The sequence below is a fragment of the Channa argus genome, chromosome 4, assembly GCF_033026475.1.
Source record: "Channa argus isolate prfri chromosome 4, Channa argus male v1.0, whole genome shotgun sequence".
Lineage (NCBI taxonomy): Eukaryota > Metazoa > Chordata > Actinopteri > Anabantiformes > Channidae > Channa > Channa argus.
The window spans coordinates 7,306,479-7,323,853 of NC_090200.1; the positions used below are offsets into that span (position 1 = coordinate 7,306,479).

Here is a 17,375-nt window from a genome sequence, read left to right on the forward strand (position 1 = left end):
ATCACCACCATAGCATGCTTATATGATATTTATGTATTTACCATATTCACACATTTGCAGTTAGCAACTTACAAGGGTTCGGGTTTTAATTTAACAAGATAAAGTCAAGCAGATTGTTTACATGTTAAGATGCTTACATTTCAGTCACATACTACATATTAAATTATTATCTAACTAATATTTGAAGATTACGAAAAAGTTTCGAGATCCGTGACTGGGTTAGGATTCCTCCTTTGTTTTCCATGCCCGTGTATCTACCAAATTCCACGGAGTATTTACTACTTCACTATTCACCCAGAAAATATCCTAGAGAGACAGCAGAAGCAGAGGACATTGCCATGTCACCTGCGGAGATATGAGTGAAAATCTCTGTTGCTGGAAACCATAAACGACCACTGGCTGGTGCTCTGATAGGGTTTCACTCACAGTTCAAACAGGAATATCAGGGCTGAGAGGTGAGAGCGGTTATTGAAGCTTCTAAAACACGCGCTGCATGTAACACATGCTGCTTTGTCGGGCCAGGATGCACTTTTTAGATGAGTGGAGTCGCACATGCTGCTACCCCACTGCATGCTGGTGTAAACAGACGTCCCAGTGATTCTTTATGAACATGTTTTATTTACACCTTCACACACACACACACATACACACGCCAACTCACAAATCCGATTACACACTGATCTGATTGGCAAACTCCATTCGCATGCAAACATGCAACTACACACGTACTAATACACACACTACTACTCTGTCACTTACATGCCAAAACACAGCAGATCAGTTCGCAGTGAGTGAAGTAATGAAAGTATTCACTGCAGAAGCTGATGAAGGAGCTCTGTGTGTTCTTTTCACAGTAGGGTCCCACAGAAAGGAAAAAAACAAACTAAATGCCGTGTTTCTTCCCCTGGCTCAGACAATTTACCTAATTTAACTGCTACAGGGAAGGATGATGTTTCCGGAAAATTGTCGTGCTCGATCCCCATGCAGTTTATTAATATAAAATGAATAAGTTGGGTGTTCTGTGGCGGTAGGACAGTAATTTCACATAGACAGTAGATTCCATGTTTTATTTGGCACACGACAGTACAGTATATTGTATGTTCACGTCAGGGTTCAGAATCTGAACAAAGTCACAACAGAAGTCATGCCTGTGTGCCACATTGCACATATTTCGGTTTATTTTGTTGGAAGAATTAATAAATCACAAACACTGACATGTTAACACTTTTTGTCCAGTTCTGATTTTCAGCTGTTCTCTACATAATCAAGTGCATCATTTATGCTGCATTATGAGCAAATTTAGTCAACGAGGCTATTCCAGCATTTTTGTCATATTTATTCACTTGTTAAAAAAAAAAAAAAAGTTGGCCACTCTCACATTCTGTAGTGTGTTTACTGAATTACGTGTGCCTGTAAACAATATTACCAGTTTGACTGTGTGTTCGTTCGTTTATACAGTGTTTGTGAGCTTTTGTTGTGAAAAGCCTGTGAGATATTTATCCGCTTGCAGATTTCAGCATAGTCTTGACCCTAAAGAAGCCATGGCCAGTATTTTACATCATCTTCCACCTAAACCCTTAAACGTCTCTGTTACTGTCATTTTTATGATTTCTACTGCTGTTACAGTCATTGTTAATGTCATTTCCCAAGTTACAAGACCTTTTTATTTTGTTCCTAACACATGAAACACAGCCAGACACCTCCTCTACCAACATAAAGATGTATATGGCCTGAATTAAAAAAGAAAATCCATTGTCTTCCTCTGTTCAGCTGACTATTGATGAGTAAGGCCCATTCGTAGGTAAAGCCGAACTGCAATGCAACAATTTATTGAACTAACAAAACAGCAAACAGATTAAAGAATTCAATTGCCTTTGCACATTATTGACAGAACCTGCTGTTCAGAGAAATTTAGTAAGAATATTTACAGTAAGAAAGCTCATCATACAGGAAACACCGAATCTCTCATTATCTAATGGTTTTCTTATCCGACAGCGCTGGCAGAAGTCATGGATTGTTTGTGCCTCTTTCGCAATGGGAAGTGACCCAATGATGTGGATTTTTGCACCTTCCAGATGCTTCTCGCGGCAATTCAGTCATTCACTCATTCATTTTAGTGTGACACTGTAGATGTGACTTGTTTCTCAGTATGGTTTATGATAATGATGATATGTGTGTATATGAAGGGAGGGTTTCGCTTTGTTGTTTTTACTGTTTAATTTGCACTGCATTAAAGCGATTGGCCCAAAAGTGACCTTTTTCAATTCAGGTTGATTGCAGTGACTTTAATCACATTTTAAACATTTTAAACTGAATACCGAAATCATTTCGTTTGATATTGCTTGATATTGCCTTAATGCGTAGTAGTTCTGAAATTTGAGGTTTTGACGAGATAATTTAGGTGTGTCAAAAGTTGGTTTATCATTTTGAAAATCTTCTCTCAAGCTTTCATTCGTATTTGTAATTTTGCAATATTCAAGGTGATACGTCAAGGAAAGCCAGAGGGGTAACATATACTTAAGGATGTATTTTAAGGCAACATCCAAAGGCTTGAGAATCTTGTGAGAAACTATGGTTTCCCCAGTCCAAAGCACATAGTCCTTAAAGACCAGATAAAAGAAATAAAAAACACCAAGATTAAAAAAAAAAAAAAAAAAAAAACCCAGCTTGAGTTATACTAAATATCTATATGACAGTGTGTTTGCCTTGAGAGACGTACGTAATGTTATATTGTGTGCAGTGCTGGCAGCCTTTTGCAGAAAATGTTTTTTTTTTTTTTGTGCTTTGAGATAATCCTTGCAAATACAATCACGGCTATAAATTAGGCTAGATGCTATAAACACATAGAAAAATGCCTTCAGAAGGCAAATGGTGACACTGAAAGATCCGAAACATCAGCCAGAAATACTGTCACTCTCCAAATGTGCTTGGTTTGTGCATATACATGGTGGGGAATGGTATCTTTTTGGTTGGGCATTTGTGTCCATGCTTCAAGAGGGGTCCTTTGTGGCTCTGTGGTTTGTCTTTTTAGTCCTGCTCAGAGCAGCTTCTTCTGTTCCTGTGGGCGGCTTACCCCTTTACTTCTTCTCCTGAGGGATCTTTTGTGTAGCCTGCTATGGTTGGCGCCAGCTAGGGGAGAAAAGGCACACGCAGTGATGACATCATGTGAACATGAGCCTTATAAATCACCTTAAGGTTTGGAGTGTGGCTAAAGGATCCATTTCACTAACTGCCACGGGCTCTTCATCAGTGTAAGGGTGCGACAGTTATGTAGAATATATTAAACCTTCCTCCCTGACACTGAGTTTCACACAGTTTACTCTTCACGCCCCATTTGTTTTAAGGATGGAATCTCAAATGCGTGTTACTGAAAAGGAGGCAAGTTTCTTTCTCAAGGCTTTCACTTCTTGAAGTTTCTTCACATTTCAACACTATTAGATGCCCTCTTCACTTCATAGCCACAATTTTTGGGGCATCATTTAATCAAATTAGTTGGACCTTAACGTAAACACACCACATACTTATCTTTGTTCCATTATTTGTATATAGAAAATGTTTCTTTTGAACTGTGATAGCATGTTTATTTAAAAGCCATCGAATAGATAAGCACAACGAACACTTTTTGTTTGTGACCAAATTTTGTTCTTATTAATTCATATTAAGTAAGATAGTGCTATATGATGATATATATCATATCACCAGAGCAATTTCTTATATTTTATTATTGTGTCACAAATCAAAAGTTATGTTGGTGGTAAGGGGCTAAGCTTTATCACATGACACAAGTGCAGCCGTGTAGCAGCACCAACACCCTGAAGGTAAGTGAACTGAAGATTCCATTTTCTCGCGCCAAACAAATTAAGCAGCATTAAACGTCCTTCTGGGGAGAAGTTGCAGTTCAGAGGTTTTGGTCAACTGTAAAACTGTAGCACAAACTACTTTACTAAATTAACTAACTTAATTAACTTACTAATTAACTTCTCCTTGCAACACAGCTGCAGGTGCTAAACGGTTACTGGGTGCTAACGGCTCCTAATGGACTAAATGGATGAGTTTACATTGGGAATCAATCAACCCACCTTAAATTATGGCAAACTGCTGTAGTTCATTGGTGTTTTACTTATCACAGAATTAATTTTTGAGCATTTCCCTGCAATCTTACCTTCTGTACATTCCACTTGTGGCTCTTCCCATTGTCCATTGGTCTTACAGTGTATGAGGGGCAGGTGGCGTTGTGTGTAGCCTGCGTTACACTGGTAGCGGACTGTAGAGTTGACAGGGTAGCGTTCTCTGTGGCCACCCATCAGCCTGCCATGTTCCACCTTGGGGGGGGCTCCACACGTGACTGAAAAAGAACAAACAAACAAACAAAATGGACAAATTCTTGAGCAAACACCATCGAGTGAAAGTTGTCAGTGTTGCTGGTCCATTTCTGTGCTCATATTCCAATATTCTAAGACAAAGCTCTTAATGGAAAGAGTTCAAACCCTGTAAGTCAGCTGCACCGGGTTTAGTCTTGCAGGTGAATGAAAAGTGGTAGTTGCAAGGCACATCGTTCCACTGTCCACCGTTTTCCAAGACTATGACCACACAATGTTCCTCAGAGACAAAGAAGTTATCCGGTTGGTGGGGCCTCCAGTTCTCAAAGGCCTGAGTAGAGAATTACGCAGAACAGTAAAACATTTTAGTTCAGGAACAAAAAACAGTAGTTTTTAAGAAAGTTAGTCATAAATGTGAAATAAAAAGTGGCAAATTTACAGTGTAAAATGTAAAACAACACCTGTCACATTAGGTTTGACAGTAAGGTTGAAATTATGACAACTTAATAGACCATGTCCAACCAAACTCACCAAAGCACTTCTATCTGTCCAGCTGAATTCATTCTCAACCTCTTTGTCGTTAAGTCCAATCCATTGGTAGTCCTGACCATTGGCTAGATGGCAGTGAAAAACATTTTAGCTATACAGCAAGATCCCTCTGCCGGTTCCCACCCACCATCCAAATGTGACACCAAGGTATCGACTGATGAATCCAATGATACTCAGAGATACTTACTATTAACAAATTTCTGCTCCTCCTCTGAGGTGATGCTGACTAGGTGGCCGTTGATGTCCTGACAGTGCTGCTCAGCTTCAGACCAGGTCAGTTTGTCCGCAAAGTAACGGTAACAGTTGCCCATAAATTCTAACCACCCGTCAGCACAGCCCTGGACATCTACATACACAAATATGCACATTTAAGCAGGTTTTCACAGACTCCCCAACATAGTCTTATAGATTAGACCAAAGTAAACACCGACCTTCCACTACTTTAGGCTGCACCACAACAGCGGGGGTTGCTAATACCACTGATGGTGCTGTAGGGGGGCTGGTGTAGGGTGCATCTGGAGTTACTTCTATAAGTTTTTCATGAAGGAATCCGCTTCCTGTAAGGTGCCAGCTTTTGTCCAAAATGTCAATAATTTCAGGGTGGATCCCAGACCCACTTCCTTCCCCGCTTACTTCCACCACACCCCTGCCGGCTGCAGGGCCATGTTCCATTGGCTGGACACTCACTTCAATAATCTCTTCACCTTTAACGAAGATGACACGACTATCTTCCTCTCCAGAGGCAGAACCACTGCCTGAAGCACCAGAATGTAAACCACTTGGAGAACCTCTGTTGAACCCTGATCCAAAGGTTTTATATCCAGATAGTTCTTGCTCACCAGACACCTCAACTGTCAGGTCAACTCCACTGTGGTCAATAAATGAAATGCCAGAAAACACACCAGAGCCTGAGCCAGATGCACTTCCCAGTCCAGATGCACTTGTTGCAAAGGAATCCAAACCCCCATGTCCTAACTGTTGCTCAGTGTGTTCTTGGGTTTTTTTTGTCACCTCCACAATCTTTTCATCAACCATGATGATAACTAACTCTCCACCGCTACCACTAGTGCTAATGCTGAATTCTCCACCGCTGCCACTGCTGCTACTGCTGAGTTCTCTGCCGCTGCTACTGCTGAATTCTCCACCGCTGCTACTGCTGAATTCTCCACCGCTGCCACTGCTGCTACTGCTGAATTCTCCTCCGCTGCTACTGCTGAATTCTCTGCCGCTGCCACTGACGCTACCACTGACGTCTCCACCGCTTCCACTGACGTCTCCAACACTTCCACTGACGTCTCCACTACTTCCACTGACGTCTCCACCGCTTCCACTGACTTCTCCAACGCTTCCACTGACGTCTCCACCGCTTCCACTGACGTCTCCACTGCCTCCACTGACATCTCCACTACTTCCACTGACATCTCCACCGCTTCCAATAACGTCTCCACTGTTTTCACGGATGTCTCCACTGCTTCCACTGGTAAAGCCTGATCCTGATGCACTGAAGCCAGATTGCTGTCCATTGTCCACTCCAGATCCAGAAGCACTAAATGGTTCTCCGGATGTAAAGGTAGCAATACCTCCCTGTTCTAGCTCCTGACTGCCAGAGGCAGACTGGTCCCCGGAAAGGATTTCTTTGTGTCCGCTGTAGGTAATGACCTGTCCTGAAGCAGAGGCATCACCACTGGTGCTCGAGGTGTCAGACTCTTCTGAGATCTCCCCGCTGGCTGAATGATCTCCTGAACCCGAACCTGATGCTTCGATGTGGACCGGGGGTACGGTGGGTCTCGCTGCAGGTAACATTGAGAATTTAGACAAAAGGCAAACACTAGTGTACTTTTGTATGCAGATGTTTATCACAACTTGGCGATCCAAACATTGTTCTTGTTTTACCAGTCTCATTCAAATGATTTGTAAAGGTTGGTAAATCATTTCTTAACCATTAAAAAAAGTTTATAAGCGCTTTAAAAATTCGGCTTATATAAAGCAATTGCCAAGTTGTTTTCAACTGCCTTACCAGGAGGAAGAGCCTCAACGGTTATGACGGTTGTCTTGTTGAGAAACTCCTCTATAACAGTAAAGTTTTGACTGGTTTCCGTTTCATTGTAGTCTACGGTTGTTTCAACTAAAAAACGAACACAGGTACAATAGGCAGTTAGGAAATGATTCATAAGGATACCAATGATAACTAACCAATAGTAATACTAGTATTAATGCTAATATAAGCAAACAGCTGCAAGGCCAAAATTGTAACAACAAATAAACCAGCAAATGATCTTCTTGCGTCCGTCATACCAGTGGGAGCAAAGTACTCAGTTGTGGCTGTTGTTTCGATAACGTCCACTGGCACAGTCAGATTTATACTCGTTTCATTTTCAACAAAAACAACGGGGATTTCAGCTGAAAAAGCACAAAACGACATAACACAATACTGAAAACCATCTGTATTTTTGAGAAATAGGTGACTTTAAGTAGTAATATAATGCATTGTTACTCCACTTCTTACCTTTGAAGCAGTAGGCGTCGTAGCGTGAGTGCTCGTCAGGAAACCCGGTCTGATTGGCATAGGCATAGATAATGTGTACCCCGACCTGGCCACCTCCACAGTGGGACCTTGGAATTGCGATGGGGTAGCGGACACTATGGTCCGACAGCCAGCCTGGACGGCACTTGTCAAACCCTTGTTTCCAGGCGGCGTACAGCTGCCCGGTGGTCGCCAGGGTGGTGTTGAGTTTCTGACAGTGCTGCACAGCCTCCTCATAAGAGAAGCTGTCATAGTCACTGGTGAAGAACACCTCACCTGGTAGGACACATTTTCAATGGCTTTCACAGTAGCTCGGGAACATGTGTACATATACTGAAATATGCAGCACATTTGTACTTAGAGTGAAATACAAGTGAACAGTAATTTGTTCTCATTTAACTGGATCATTTTGCATCGGAACAACATGAATGTAAGCATTCACATACAAACAGATTGAATGTGAGCGGCAAATACTTGGTCCAGTCGAGGATTGTCCCTACACTCTAGTCAGCCATTGGTACTGTCATCCTGCCTCTCTATCGGGCTTCACTCAGTGTGTCAGTAAAGGATGCGTTCAGTCACCGTACAAAACGTAGGTCAGTTGCGTTTTTTAAGATCCAAAAAGTCCACAGTATTCACAGAAGTTGCAGCTCACCACCCCAAACCCCCACCAACAACACAAGTATCCCACAGAAATGACGTTTTCTAGGGTCTGAGAAATGTGAACACGGACTATTTCATCTTTTTCAGACTAGTTGACATTTATATTTAAACATTTGATTATTGAAACTTTGAACATGAACAAGTGTGAACATGCACAACACTGGATGTGAAGGAGGTCTTTTTTTTTTTTCTTCTTTACCTTGAAGTCGTTCCACGTAACAAAAAACATCGTAACGTTCACTGGCTGGCCTCAGGCCGTAGGACCTGACTCCTGGAAGGTCTAGCAGATTGCCTGCACAGTTATCTCTGGGCGACACGATTGGATACCTGGGCATGAACGAGAATGATGCTACAGCATATTAAAACCTGACATTTTCATTCCCTTAAGGATTTAGCTTTGAAAGTCCCACTGTATCAATCCTTTGTAACACGATTGCATAAGCCTCAGAGGTCCCGTTAAAATTTCTATCAATTTTCCGACCAAAATGTCACTCAGATCATGCTTTCTGGCAAATCTGAAAATGCAAAATAACAAAAAAGTATTGTCACATGCAGTTTTAAACACTGCACACGTTCCTCGGACTGACCTGACAGTTTGGTCACGGAGCCAGCCAGCATCACATTGGTGCAGGCCTTTCTCGAAGGCTGCCTGCAGCTGCCGGGGGCTGGCAATGACAGCACCGATACTCCTGCAGGCCTCGTGAGCCTCCAAAAAGGTCAGTGTGTACCGGCCAGTGATGGGTCGGTAGTGGAACACCACACCTGGGAAATAAATGGAAGCGGGTTGAGGAAAGTGTCTAATTTTGTCTTACAGTGACATATTTTCACTTTTATTACACCAACTTTGTCCAGTCTTATTTTATATCTGCCATATGAATCTTTACTGCGAATTAAAATATATATTGAGTTAGAACGTTTTGTTTCAGGAGCTCAACTTGACGACCCAGATGTTTTTTCATATTTCACCCATCCTCTCAAGATAGTTAATTAGAATGGGACAATGTAAATGTCCCTTTCCAAGGCTTTTTTAAATTAGCCTTTTGTCTTTGTGAACCACTCAGGACTGTTCAGGATGGCAGAAACTTGCAAACATGCCGAATTACCTGTGGGAGCCATGGCATCGTCTATTCCTGAGACGGGCTGTGGGAAGAGGGTGACCACTTCACCAGCGTTCTGCTCCTTAGTCTCTGGTTCCGTAACAGAAGAAGGGGACACACCAGGAGCAGGTGTTACATAATTGATGTCTGGGAAGGGGGTCGTCCTCCCCGGCATGACATCACCATCTGAGGAAATCAGATTGCATGATTTACACATGATTCACACTTTCAATTACCAAAAAATTATTTTATGAGTAGAAAATCTATAGAATAGCCAAATGGAAATTGCCATTTCATCACAAAAGGATCCTCCAGGATCGACAGAAAAATCGTAAACTGGTAACGCACGGTCTACAGGTATCTGTTAGCCTCCCTGAAAGTTTTACCTCTAAAGCAAATGGCATCATAGTGAGAGTCTGGGTAGGGGTATCCTGTCTGGTTGGGGAAAAGGTAAACCGTCCTCACTCCTAGAAGCCCCCCTCCACACTGTGGCCTAGCGATATTTATGGGGTAGCGTACACTTCTGTCTGCCAGCCAGCCAGCGTTACACATATCCATGCCAGCCTTCCAGGCCAAGTAGAGCTCTCCGGTGGTTGCAAGCCTGGCATCAAGTTTGGCACACTGATCCCCTGCCTCGTAGAAAGTAAACTTCTCTACAGACGTGGAGTAGAAGACTCTTCCTAACAGGAGAGATGAGGGAAGCAAACGTCTACATAAAAGTAGTTGAATTTACATTATTGAAGTACTATGTGGGTGGATAAGTGTACCTGACATCTTCTCCGCAAAACAATACACGTCATAGGTCTCATTGACATCTCTCACTCCGTAGGTTCTCACGCCTGGGAAGTTTTCCTTGTCTCCGTAGCAACGCTCCCTTGGTTCATGGATTGGGTACCTTGAGAGGTCAAGAGAGATGGACTTTTGTAGCTTTCCATAACTAACAATCTGACAACCGCATCCCCTTTATGCGAATGTGAATTAGTTTAATCATCATCTCAGAACATTGACCTTAATTGAATAAGCAGGTCACAAGTTTAAAAGCTGTACGGATGACAACATACCTAACGGTCTGATCAGAGAGCCATCCAGCATCGCACTGGTGGTATCCATCATCGTAGGCAGCTTGGAGCTGGGCTGGTGTGGCAATCGTGGCGCTGTTCAGGATACAGGCTGCTTTGGCCTTTTCAAACGTCAGGGTGTAGCGGGTGGAGATTGCTCGGTAGTGGAAAACAATGCCTGGGACATACAGATATTTTGACAATATTTTTTGTAGATATTGTTTTTCAACAGAAGTACTGTTTCCAGAGGAAGGTGCCATAAACCTGCAGCCAGTTAAGACCCTTATTCTTACTTTCTGATAGCAAATTCCTCCACACTTCCTCGACCTTTTCTAGTAAAAGGTCCAACCCTGCAGTACATGGTCCATGTACTTTGTATTACCTCTGAGGAAAATATACAGTACCTGAGATACACTTAGTCACCATTTTTTGCTTAAAACTTTTTAATTTTTTTTTGCTGTAAAACAAGTTTGTAGAAATGTAGTAGCTGTGTGGTTGAATAAAGATCAGCAGGTTAACTTTATGCTGAGTGAGCGAGAGGAATGAAACTTCCTTCCATCCATTATCTGTAACTGCTTATCCTGTGTAGGGCCGTTGATGAAACGTTCTACATTTATTTCATGGTCAAATAAATTGAATTAATTTATGCTTTTTAAAATACCTTGAACCTGGATGTCCACAATGTCATGGCTAACCTCGATGCCATCCATCACCTCACAGCGGTAGGTGCCAGAGTCTTTGGACCTCAGCTCTGTTACCTCCATGGAGGCATCAGTGGGCACTAGTGGGTAGTTAACCATTGTCACTCTGTCCAAATACTCTGCTTCCACATGAACTTTTCCCTCCGATGCCATTAGAATTGTGGTGACTTTTTCCTTGGTGATGTGGCTCCATTTGATGCGGTGGGACACGGGTGAGACGGTTGGGGCGCCGGGATCATTGGTAGACTTGTCCTGGAAGTAGCATGGAATCACTGCCTTGCCTCCCAGCAGAGGACGGAGAGGCATCTCCAGAGGGATGCTCACACGCAAGCTACCCTCCAAGTCTGTGGATGATACAGGTCACGTTTAGTTTATTAGTCTGTTTATTTGATAACTTTTGTTACTTACCATATTCAGTTTATTAATATTATATAATACATTTTTCAATTCAAATCACCTGTTGACCTGTTTACCCGTTGCAACATAGCTACACGTTTATGCAATAATCATTACAATCCAGCAATATATTCGTCTGCAATGGCAAAAGTCTGCTTGTGTAAATATTTTTGTACCGTGTTGCTATAATCTTGCTCAAAAAAATACCTTGCCCAGGTCTTTCTGATGACGAAGATCAGACTTTATTTAGGACAAATGCAGCAATTGCTCTTACCGTCATGTTCTTCAAGTAGTATTGTTGCTGAGATGAGGGGCAAGGACACACACAGGAGAAGCAAGGTGTTCATCGTTGCCTGAAAATACCCAAAGCGACAACAATGTAATCGGATTTGAGTTGACTAAATAACAACAGAAACCACAAATGCTTGAAGCTACTTGTAACCCTGTTATCGTTATTAGTGATATTTTAACTTAACTTATAACTTCATAAATTGTCCAGTAATATAAATAAAGCAAAAGTGAGAATCCTACAAAATCCTGCAAACTTCTCACTTCTTGGTCAAACAGTTATTATATTGTGAGAATGAATGAGATGGGTTAATTGTAATTTCCTCTCCCTACTACTGTATCTTACTGTGCTTTTCCAAACTCTGGTACACTTACATCAATTCTTCATATTGCACAGCATCTACTGCATGTTTTTTGCTACGTCAACCTCATTGGCTAAAATGGAAATCGGTCATCACGAGCCTCTAGTATCATTTGGAAATATCATACATGCTCTCTGAGGAATGAAAGCCCCTCTGTCTCTGGACACAGGAAATGTCTAAAGGTGTAATGTGAGTTCTGGCAGAGTGAGGGAGAATAATGATTCCATGAAATGCTTTTCCAACCTAATGATGAAATCAACTTTGAGGTGAGAGTTTTTTTTCCCAGCTTACTCACTGTACTTTCAGTGTTTTTAATGTACAGAATGGACAAAAACTAAATGTCATGTAGGGCTGTCTATGCCAGTTTCTCACCATAATCACTAAAACCTGCTATGGAAGACAAATTAGCTACAGTATTATATTTTCAAAGCTATTGAATGAATTGCCATGCAGCAAAGTACAAATATCCATGGTGCCCAGAATAAGAAACTTAATGCCTCAGTGGTTACCTGACCTGACTCCAGACTTTTTTACAGACGTCAGGCCAACAGTTTAATTTGTCCAGTAGTAGAAGTTACAATGTGCAACTTAGTGCTGGCAAGACACCCCAATCAATCTTCCCTGTTCCACCCAGCTGTCCCTCTCCCTTCTCTGCTATGCTTTTTTCCCCACTGGTACACTCTCTACTTTCCACTGCTGTGACGTGCAGCACAGTCGAACATTGGGACCGTTGGAAGCCCAAACTGAACCTTTATTGTGTTGTGTTCACAAGCCTCAGGACAGACTGCAGAATGCTACCAGTTCATGCCAAGCAGCCACAGAGAGACATTTACAACCAGTAAACCTGAAGCTCACCGTTTTGTAGCTGTACTGGAGCAGCTGAACTTCACTACCTGGTGGTAAAAGGCCAAATATAAGGGACAAGTTTAACTGGCTAAGCACTTTTAGTTATATTTCATTCCATTCATATTCCCCCATCAATCAAAGTTTTTTTGTATTGCATATTTTGTACAAGCTAGTGTAATTTCTTGTGATTTACAGATGATTGACAGGCAGATAAATATGCATGCAAGTGGACATGCACACGGACAGACTGTGCAGACTGTGTTAATGTGTGTGTGCCCCTAGCATTCTCAGAGTTCCACTGAGTCAGGACATACAATATGGCGGGACTAATATTTGCCCTGCTGTCTAAAATCTGTCAGAGAGTGAACGTTGGCCTAGTTTGAGCGGAAACACAAAATATCACACGGGATGTGTAAATGGTTGGCGAAATCCACCATGGAATAATCACCTTTTTTGGTTATTACAAAACATGTAATAACTGTACATGTTTTGCCCCATTTACCATAATCAGTATTGTTTAAAATTCATTGTTTTCTTATTTGAGAACTTTTACCTTAAAAAAAAAAAAAGATAATGTGCTTTAGGACTTTTTTGGTACTTTTTAAAGTGGCACTTAATAATAATAATAATAATAATAATAATAATAATAATAATAATAATTTTTCAGCCCAGTACTAGCACTTTTTAATATCTTGCTTGAGCATTGTATGGCTCCATAGTAGCTAGATGGAGCCACCTTGCATTTAGTCTATATTTGCTGGACTCATCCAGTGCCCTCATCAGCTCTACAAACGCTCTGAACTCCATCACATCTTCATTTACTTGTTCATGTTCAGTCACTTATGTGAAGTTGGGCATTTCGTGGATGGTTTTGGGAGAACTATGTTTCTATTTTCATAGTGTAAGAGGAAGTTCTATGGGTGGCCAGGGGGGGTCTCGTTTTCTCCTTAATACATGCATGTTTCCTGTGACCTTTCATCTGAACCAGATGACCCGAGTCAGGTCGAGTCCAAATTTGACCTGAATCCGGACTGATCCTGTCAATTAAAAAAGATTAGTTATAGTAAAGTTTGTAATTATTAGTTATTATTATCTTAAGGGAGCCCTGAAACAGACCTGCTCTGCAACCCACAGAAACAGTGGATTAGATAATAGATGGTTTAAATCAAAAATGTATCTGTAAATGAAAATGTGACTAATTAATACTGCATTTTCTGTCCTTGCGTTTGCATAAGAGCACTTAGTCATATATTCTTGTACTTTAAATTACTGTCATTTTGTATGCTGGCTTCCAAATTTCTTCTTTAAAAAGACAGAATCGGGAATCACACAACTAAAATCGGAGAATATTTCTCTAACCATTCCAACCAAAATCTTGCCTCCTTATCATTTTATATTGGTTCATCAAGCGGATCCTACACTCAGCTGCTTTAATGAAACATCGGCCACATAATGTGCCCCTATATTTGCAAGTAAGCAGCACCAGAGACGGTCAAGCCAATCCGCCCCCTCGCCACAGTGTGCCCATTCAGTTATCGGGGTGGCTGCTGCTCCTGTGTTCAGCTACTGTGGTATGTTCTGCTCCCAGCTGAGGTAGAGGGCAAAAAGGCCTCAGTCTGTTCCAGCAATGTACAGGGGCAGGGCCCTGGTGCAACCCTGCCAAGGTAAACACAAGGAGGGCATCCAGGGTAGGCTCACCACCTCCCCCCCCCCCCCCCCCTTCTTCCAGAGTCCCTCAGCAGCAGAACAGAGTCGACATTGATACACAAAGACACAGAAACACAGACTAACACTCATAGACCTCCAAGGGGTATGTGCGGCAGCACACGTCTGAACCCTGTGCTTAAGAAAATGCAGGGGAGTGTGCATTTGTATGACGCTACCTGCCCTGTGATTGAGAGCACACAAGAGATGCTTGTACAGTGAGATAGGCATACGGGGAATCATCATATTTGCAGGTGCTTATTTCTACATTAGTACATAGCCTGCATGCTCTTGCTTTACCGTGACATGTCAGCCAGTTAAATGCATTCAAAATTCACACAGGCTATAACAAAACTATCAAAGGTCACCAAACTTAATTTTACTGTACGTGAAAGTGCCCATTGGGCATAGTTTTCTCATTTGCAACATCTGAGAATTACAATTCTGAACATGTGCTCCCACTGCCTCATGTTACCATAGAAACAGGAAGTTGTTTTTTACAGTAGTGGCATACATTGAAATGAAGGGTCACAAGCCATGGGAACCCCATGATTACTGAACCTAAGTACTCAACGAAGAGGCAGACAAGATTATGATACAGTGCCAAAATGGGTGCTGGCATTAATTGGTCAGTAATCACTTTGTAACTTTGATAAATTAGTAAAGTGGTACATGCAACAATCCTTGCAGGATGGAAACTGACTGTGCAATTTGGATTCATTAAACATACACACAGAATTATTGCAAATTCCTGCTCCCACCACTTTCTTTAGCCGCATTACACATTAAATAATTATCAACATCTTTTGCTGACAAAATTATGTGTGTTGTTGAATTAAACCAACAAATTCCAAACAAGCAACTCAGTAAAAGGGAAGAAAAAAAGAAAATCTGGCTCTATTTGCACATCTCCAAAGTCAACTCAGAAAAATTCAGGATCCATGCTAGATTTTCAACAAATAAATGATAAAACTCCATGGCATGACCACGAAAACCAAATTAGGGTCATCTCTCCTGGATGTGTACTGCCAAATATAATTTCCACTCTATTTTACTCAACTTTACAGAGAACAATATTGAAAAAGAAACTTCCAAAAGTTACCTGTGATTTGACATCTGAGTACCTGATTCAATAGTTTTCCTTCAAGCAGAGGATGAAGAAGTGCAAAAGTATCCCCTAAAACCCCCTCCTCACAATATTCCTCGTTAGGGACTCCAGTGGTGTGTTGTTAACGTACCATTGATGCTCAAAAGCTCCCACCGCCAGCGACTCCAGGGGCCTCTTGCTCCTGCCTGTGTAGGAGAGCAGAAAGAAGCTTTATTCAAACTCTGCCACACATTTAGATGTTGGAAAGAGAAAGGAAGAGGGAGGGAATGAGAGGGAGGGAGCGAGAGAAAGATGTGGTCCTCACTGCCAGTTGGTGAGGTCATACAGACAGCTTTGAATATCAAAACTGAAACACAGAATCTGACACTTATAAAAAATTTTAATTAGAATTAATCACAGTTGGTTAAAGGAATAATGTACTAGAAACTATTTAAAAAAACAATTAAAAAAATGAAATGATCACAACTGGCTTAAAGAAGAAAACTACATGTTAGATGTAATAACCCAGGGCCTCAGGTGAAACTGGACCACACAAAAGTTTGTATTACTCATAAAAACTATTTACAGTATATTTATACACAATACTGTTTTACAAATAACAAATATGTATGTAATATGTATACTTAATATTTTCACCAAGCTTGTGGTAAAGTCAGATTTTGTGTATATGCCATTTTGTTTAGACCAAATCCTAAACACTTAAAATCATATGTAGGCTAATTCTTTCACCGGTAACTCCAAAAACCTTAAAACTCATATTGAATACGTTGGGCAGGAATTCAATTATCAACAATAAAGTTGGGTTGTATGCAAAGCTGCTTGTTTTATGAATCAGGTTGTGCCAGGAGTCTCATCATTGTTTATAACAGAGAGAGATGGAATGAAGCTGTAGAAGTTTAGAATTTAAAATTGTAATATAGGAAAATTGTTTGAATTAGTTCTGTGCTAAGAAATGCTCCTTTTTTCAATATGCTCCTGATAGTTAGAGTGACTCACTTAGTGTCCTGGCTCACAAATGGGCGACTGACACATTTTTACAGCTGATTCATCAGCACACTCATTACCACCAATGGAACTTGTTGGACCTTAGGCAAAAGTGAGTTTGCAGAATGGCTCACTCACTAGTCTTTCAGAGTTAGTTACAGAGGACTGAAAGTCAGCTGTTTACTACGTGCTTATAGATCAATGTTGGTGCAGACAGCAGATACTCAGTTCCTGAGTATTTTGTTTTCATTAATCCTGTTACTGTAGATGTGTGGCTCCAAAAATAAAAATCAATTGAGTTAATCATGCAATTTTGTTTAGTACATTCATGTTTCCCACTGGATGAATCATATTGCATCATCATGGCAACTGACCTTCTTTTTGTCCATTGAAAGTAATGACACTCCCGTCATGTTTTTGCTCAAAAATATTTAGTCCTCAACATATATGAACTGAGAACAACTTGTACATCAATATAGATCAGTATTCATTGCCTAGAATCAATCTAGTTCATCGTTTTCCCTCAGTGTGCGGTTTTGTAATTCTTGTACTGTGCGGCATAAAACTAATATAGAAGATGAAGGACGAAGTATCTGTAGTATGTATATCCGCAGTACATTTATGAACTGTTTGACTTCTTGTTTTTTACCAAAGTAGCCTTTGGAAAGGGGTCAGAATCATGAGCTATTGCGTGTGTGTGCATGTGCGTGAACATGAGTTTGCATGTGTGCTCGCCCGCTCGAGTGTACGTATGTACTGCCACGTGTCTGTGTTTG

At 41.2% G+C, this 17,375-nt stretch overlaps 1 protein-coding gene across 2 annotated transcripts; it reads right to left on the minus strand.

Moving 5' to 3' along the window:
- Positions 1-1,149: 1,149 nt before the first annotated feature.
- On the minus strand, positions 1,150-15,865 carry acanb (aggrecan b). Of its 2 annotated transcripts, none has more exons than XM_067502262.1 (18): positions 15,746-15,865; positions 11,582-11,660; positions 10,872-11,255; positions 10,214-10,388; positions 9,920-10,047; positions 9,539-9,832; positions 9,159-9,338; positions 8,643-8,817; positions 8,255-8,382; positions 7,375-7,668; positions 7,164-7,268; positions 6,886-6,993; positions 5,300-6,658; positions 5,056-5,214; positions 4,851-4,933; positions 4,488-4,650; positions 4,163-4,345; positions 1,150-3,129 (listed from the first exon to the last, which is right to left on the minus strand). In XM_067502262.1, exons 1-18 carry the CDS (start codon positions 15,746-15,748, stop codon positions 3,038-3,040), a joined length of 4,092 nt encoding a protein of 1,363 aa, XP_067358363.1. In that variant the 5' UTR covers positions 15,749-15,865; the 3' UTR covers positions 1,150-3,037. The 2 variants fall into 2 exon arrangements, with proteins under 2 accessions (XP_067358363.1, XP_067358364.1); XM_067502263.1 differs by lacking the exon at positions 15,746-15,865 and adding an exon at positions 15,610-15,742.
- Positions 15,866-17,375: the final 1,510 nt, after the last annotated feature.

What these genes read in the sequence shown, in the direction of transcription:
- acanb (XM_067502262.1), bottom strand. An exon ending in TTTTGCGGAGAAGATGTCAG is followed by an intron (nt 9,833 to 9,919) that starts GTACACTTATCC and finishes CTCTCCTGTTAG; the next exon opens with GAAGAGTCTTCTACTCCACG. An exon ending in ACAAGTGGAATGTACAGAAG is followed by an intron (nt 3,130 to 4,162) that starts GTAAGATTGCAG and finishes TTTCTCCCCTAG; the next exon opens with CTGGCGCCAACCATAGCAGG.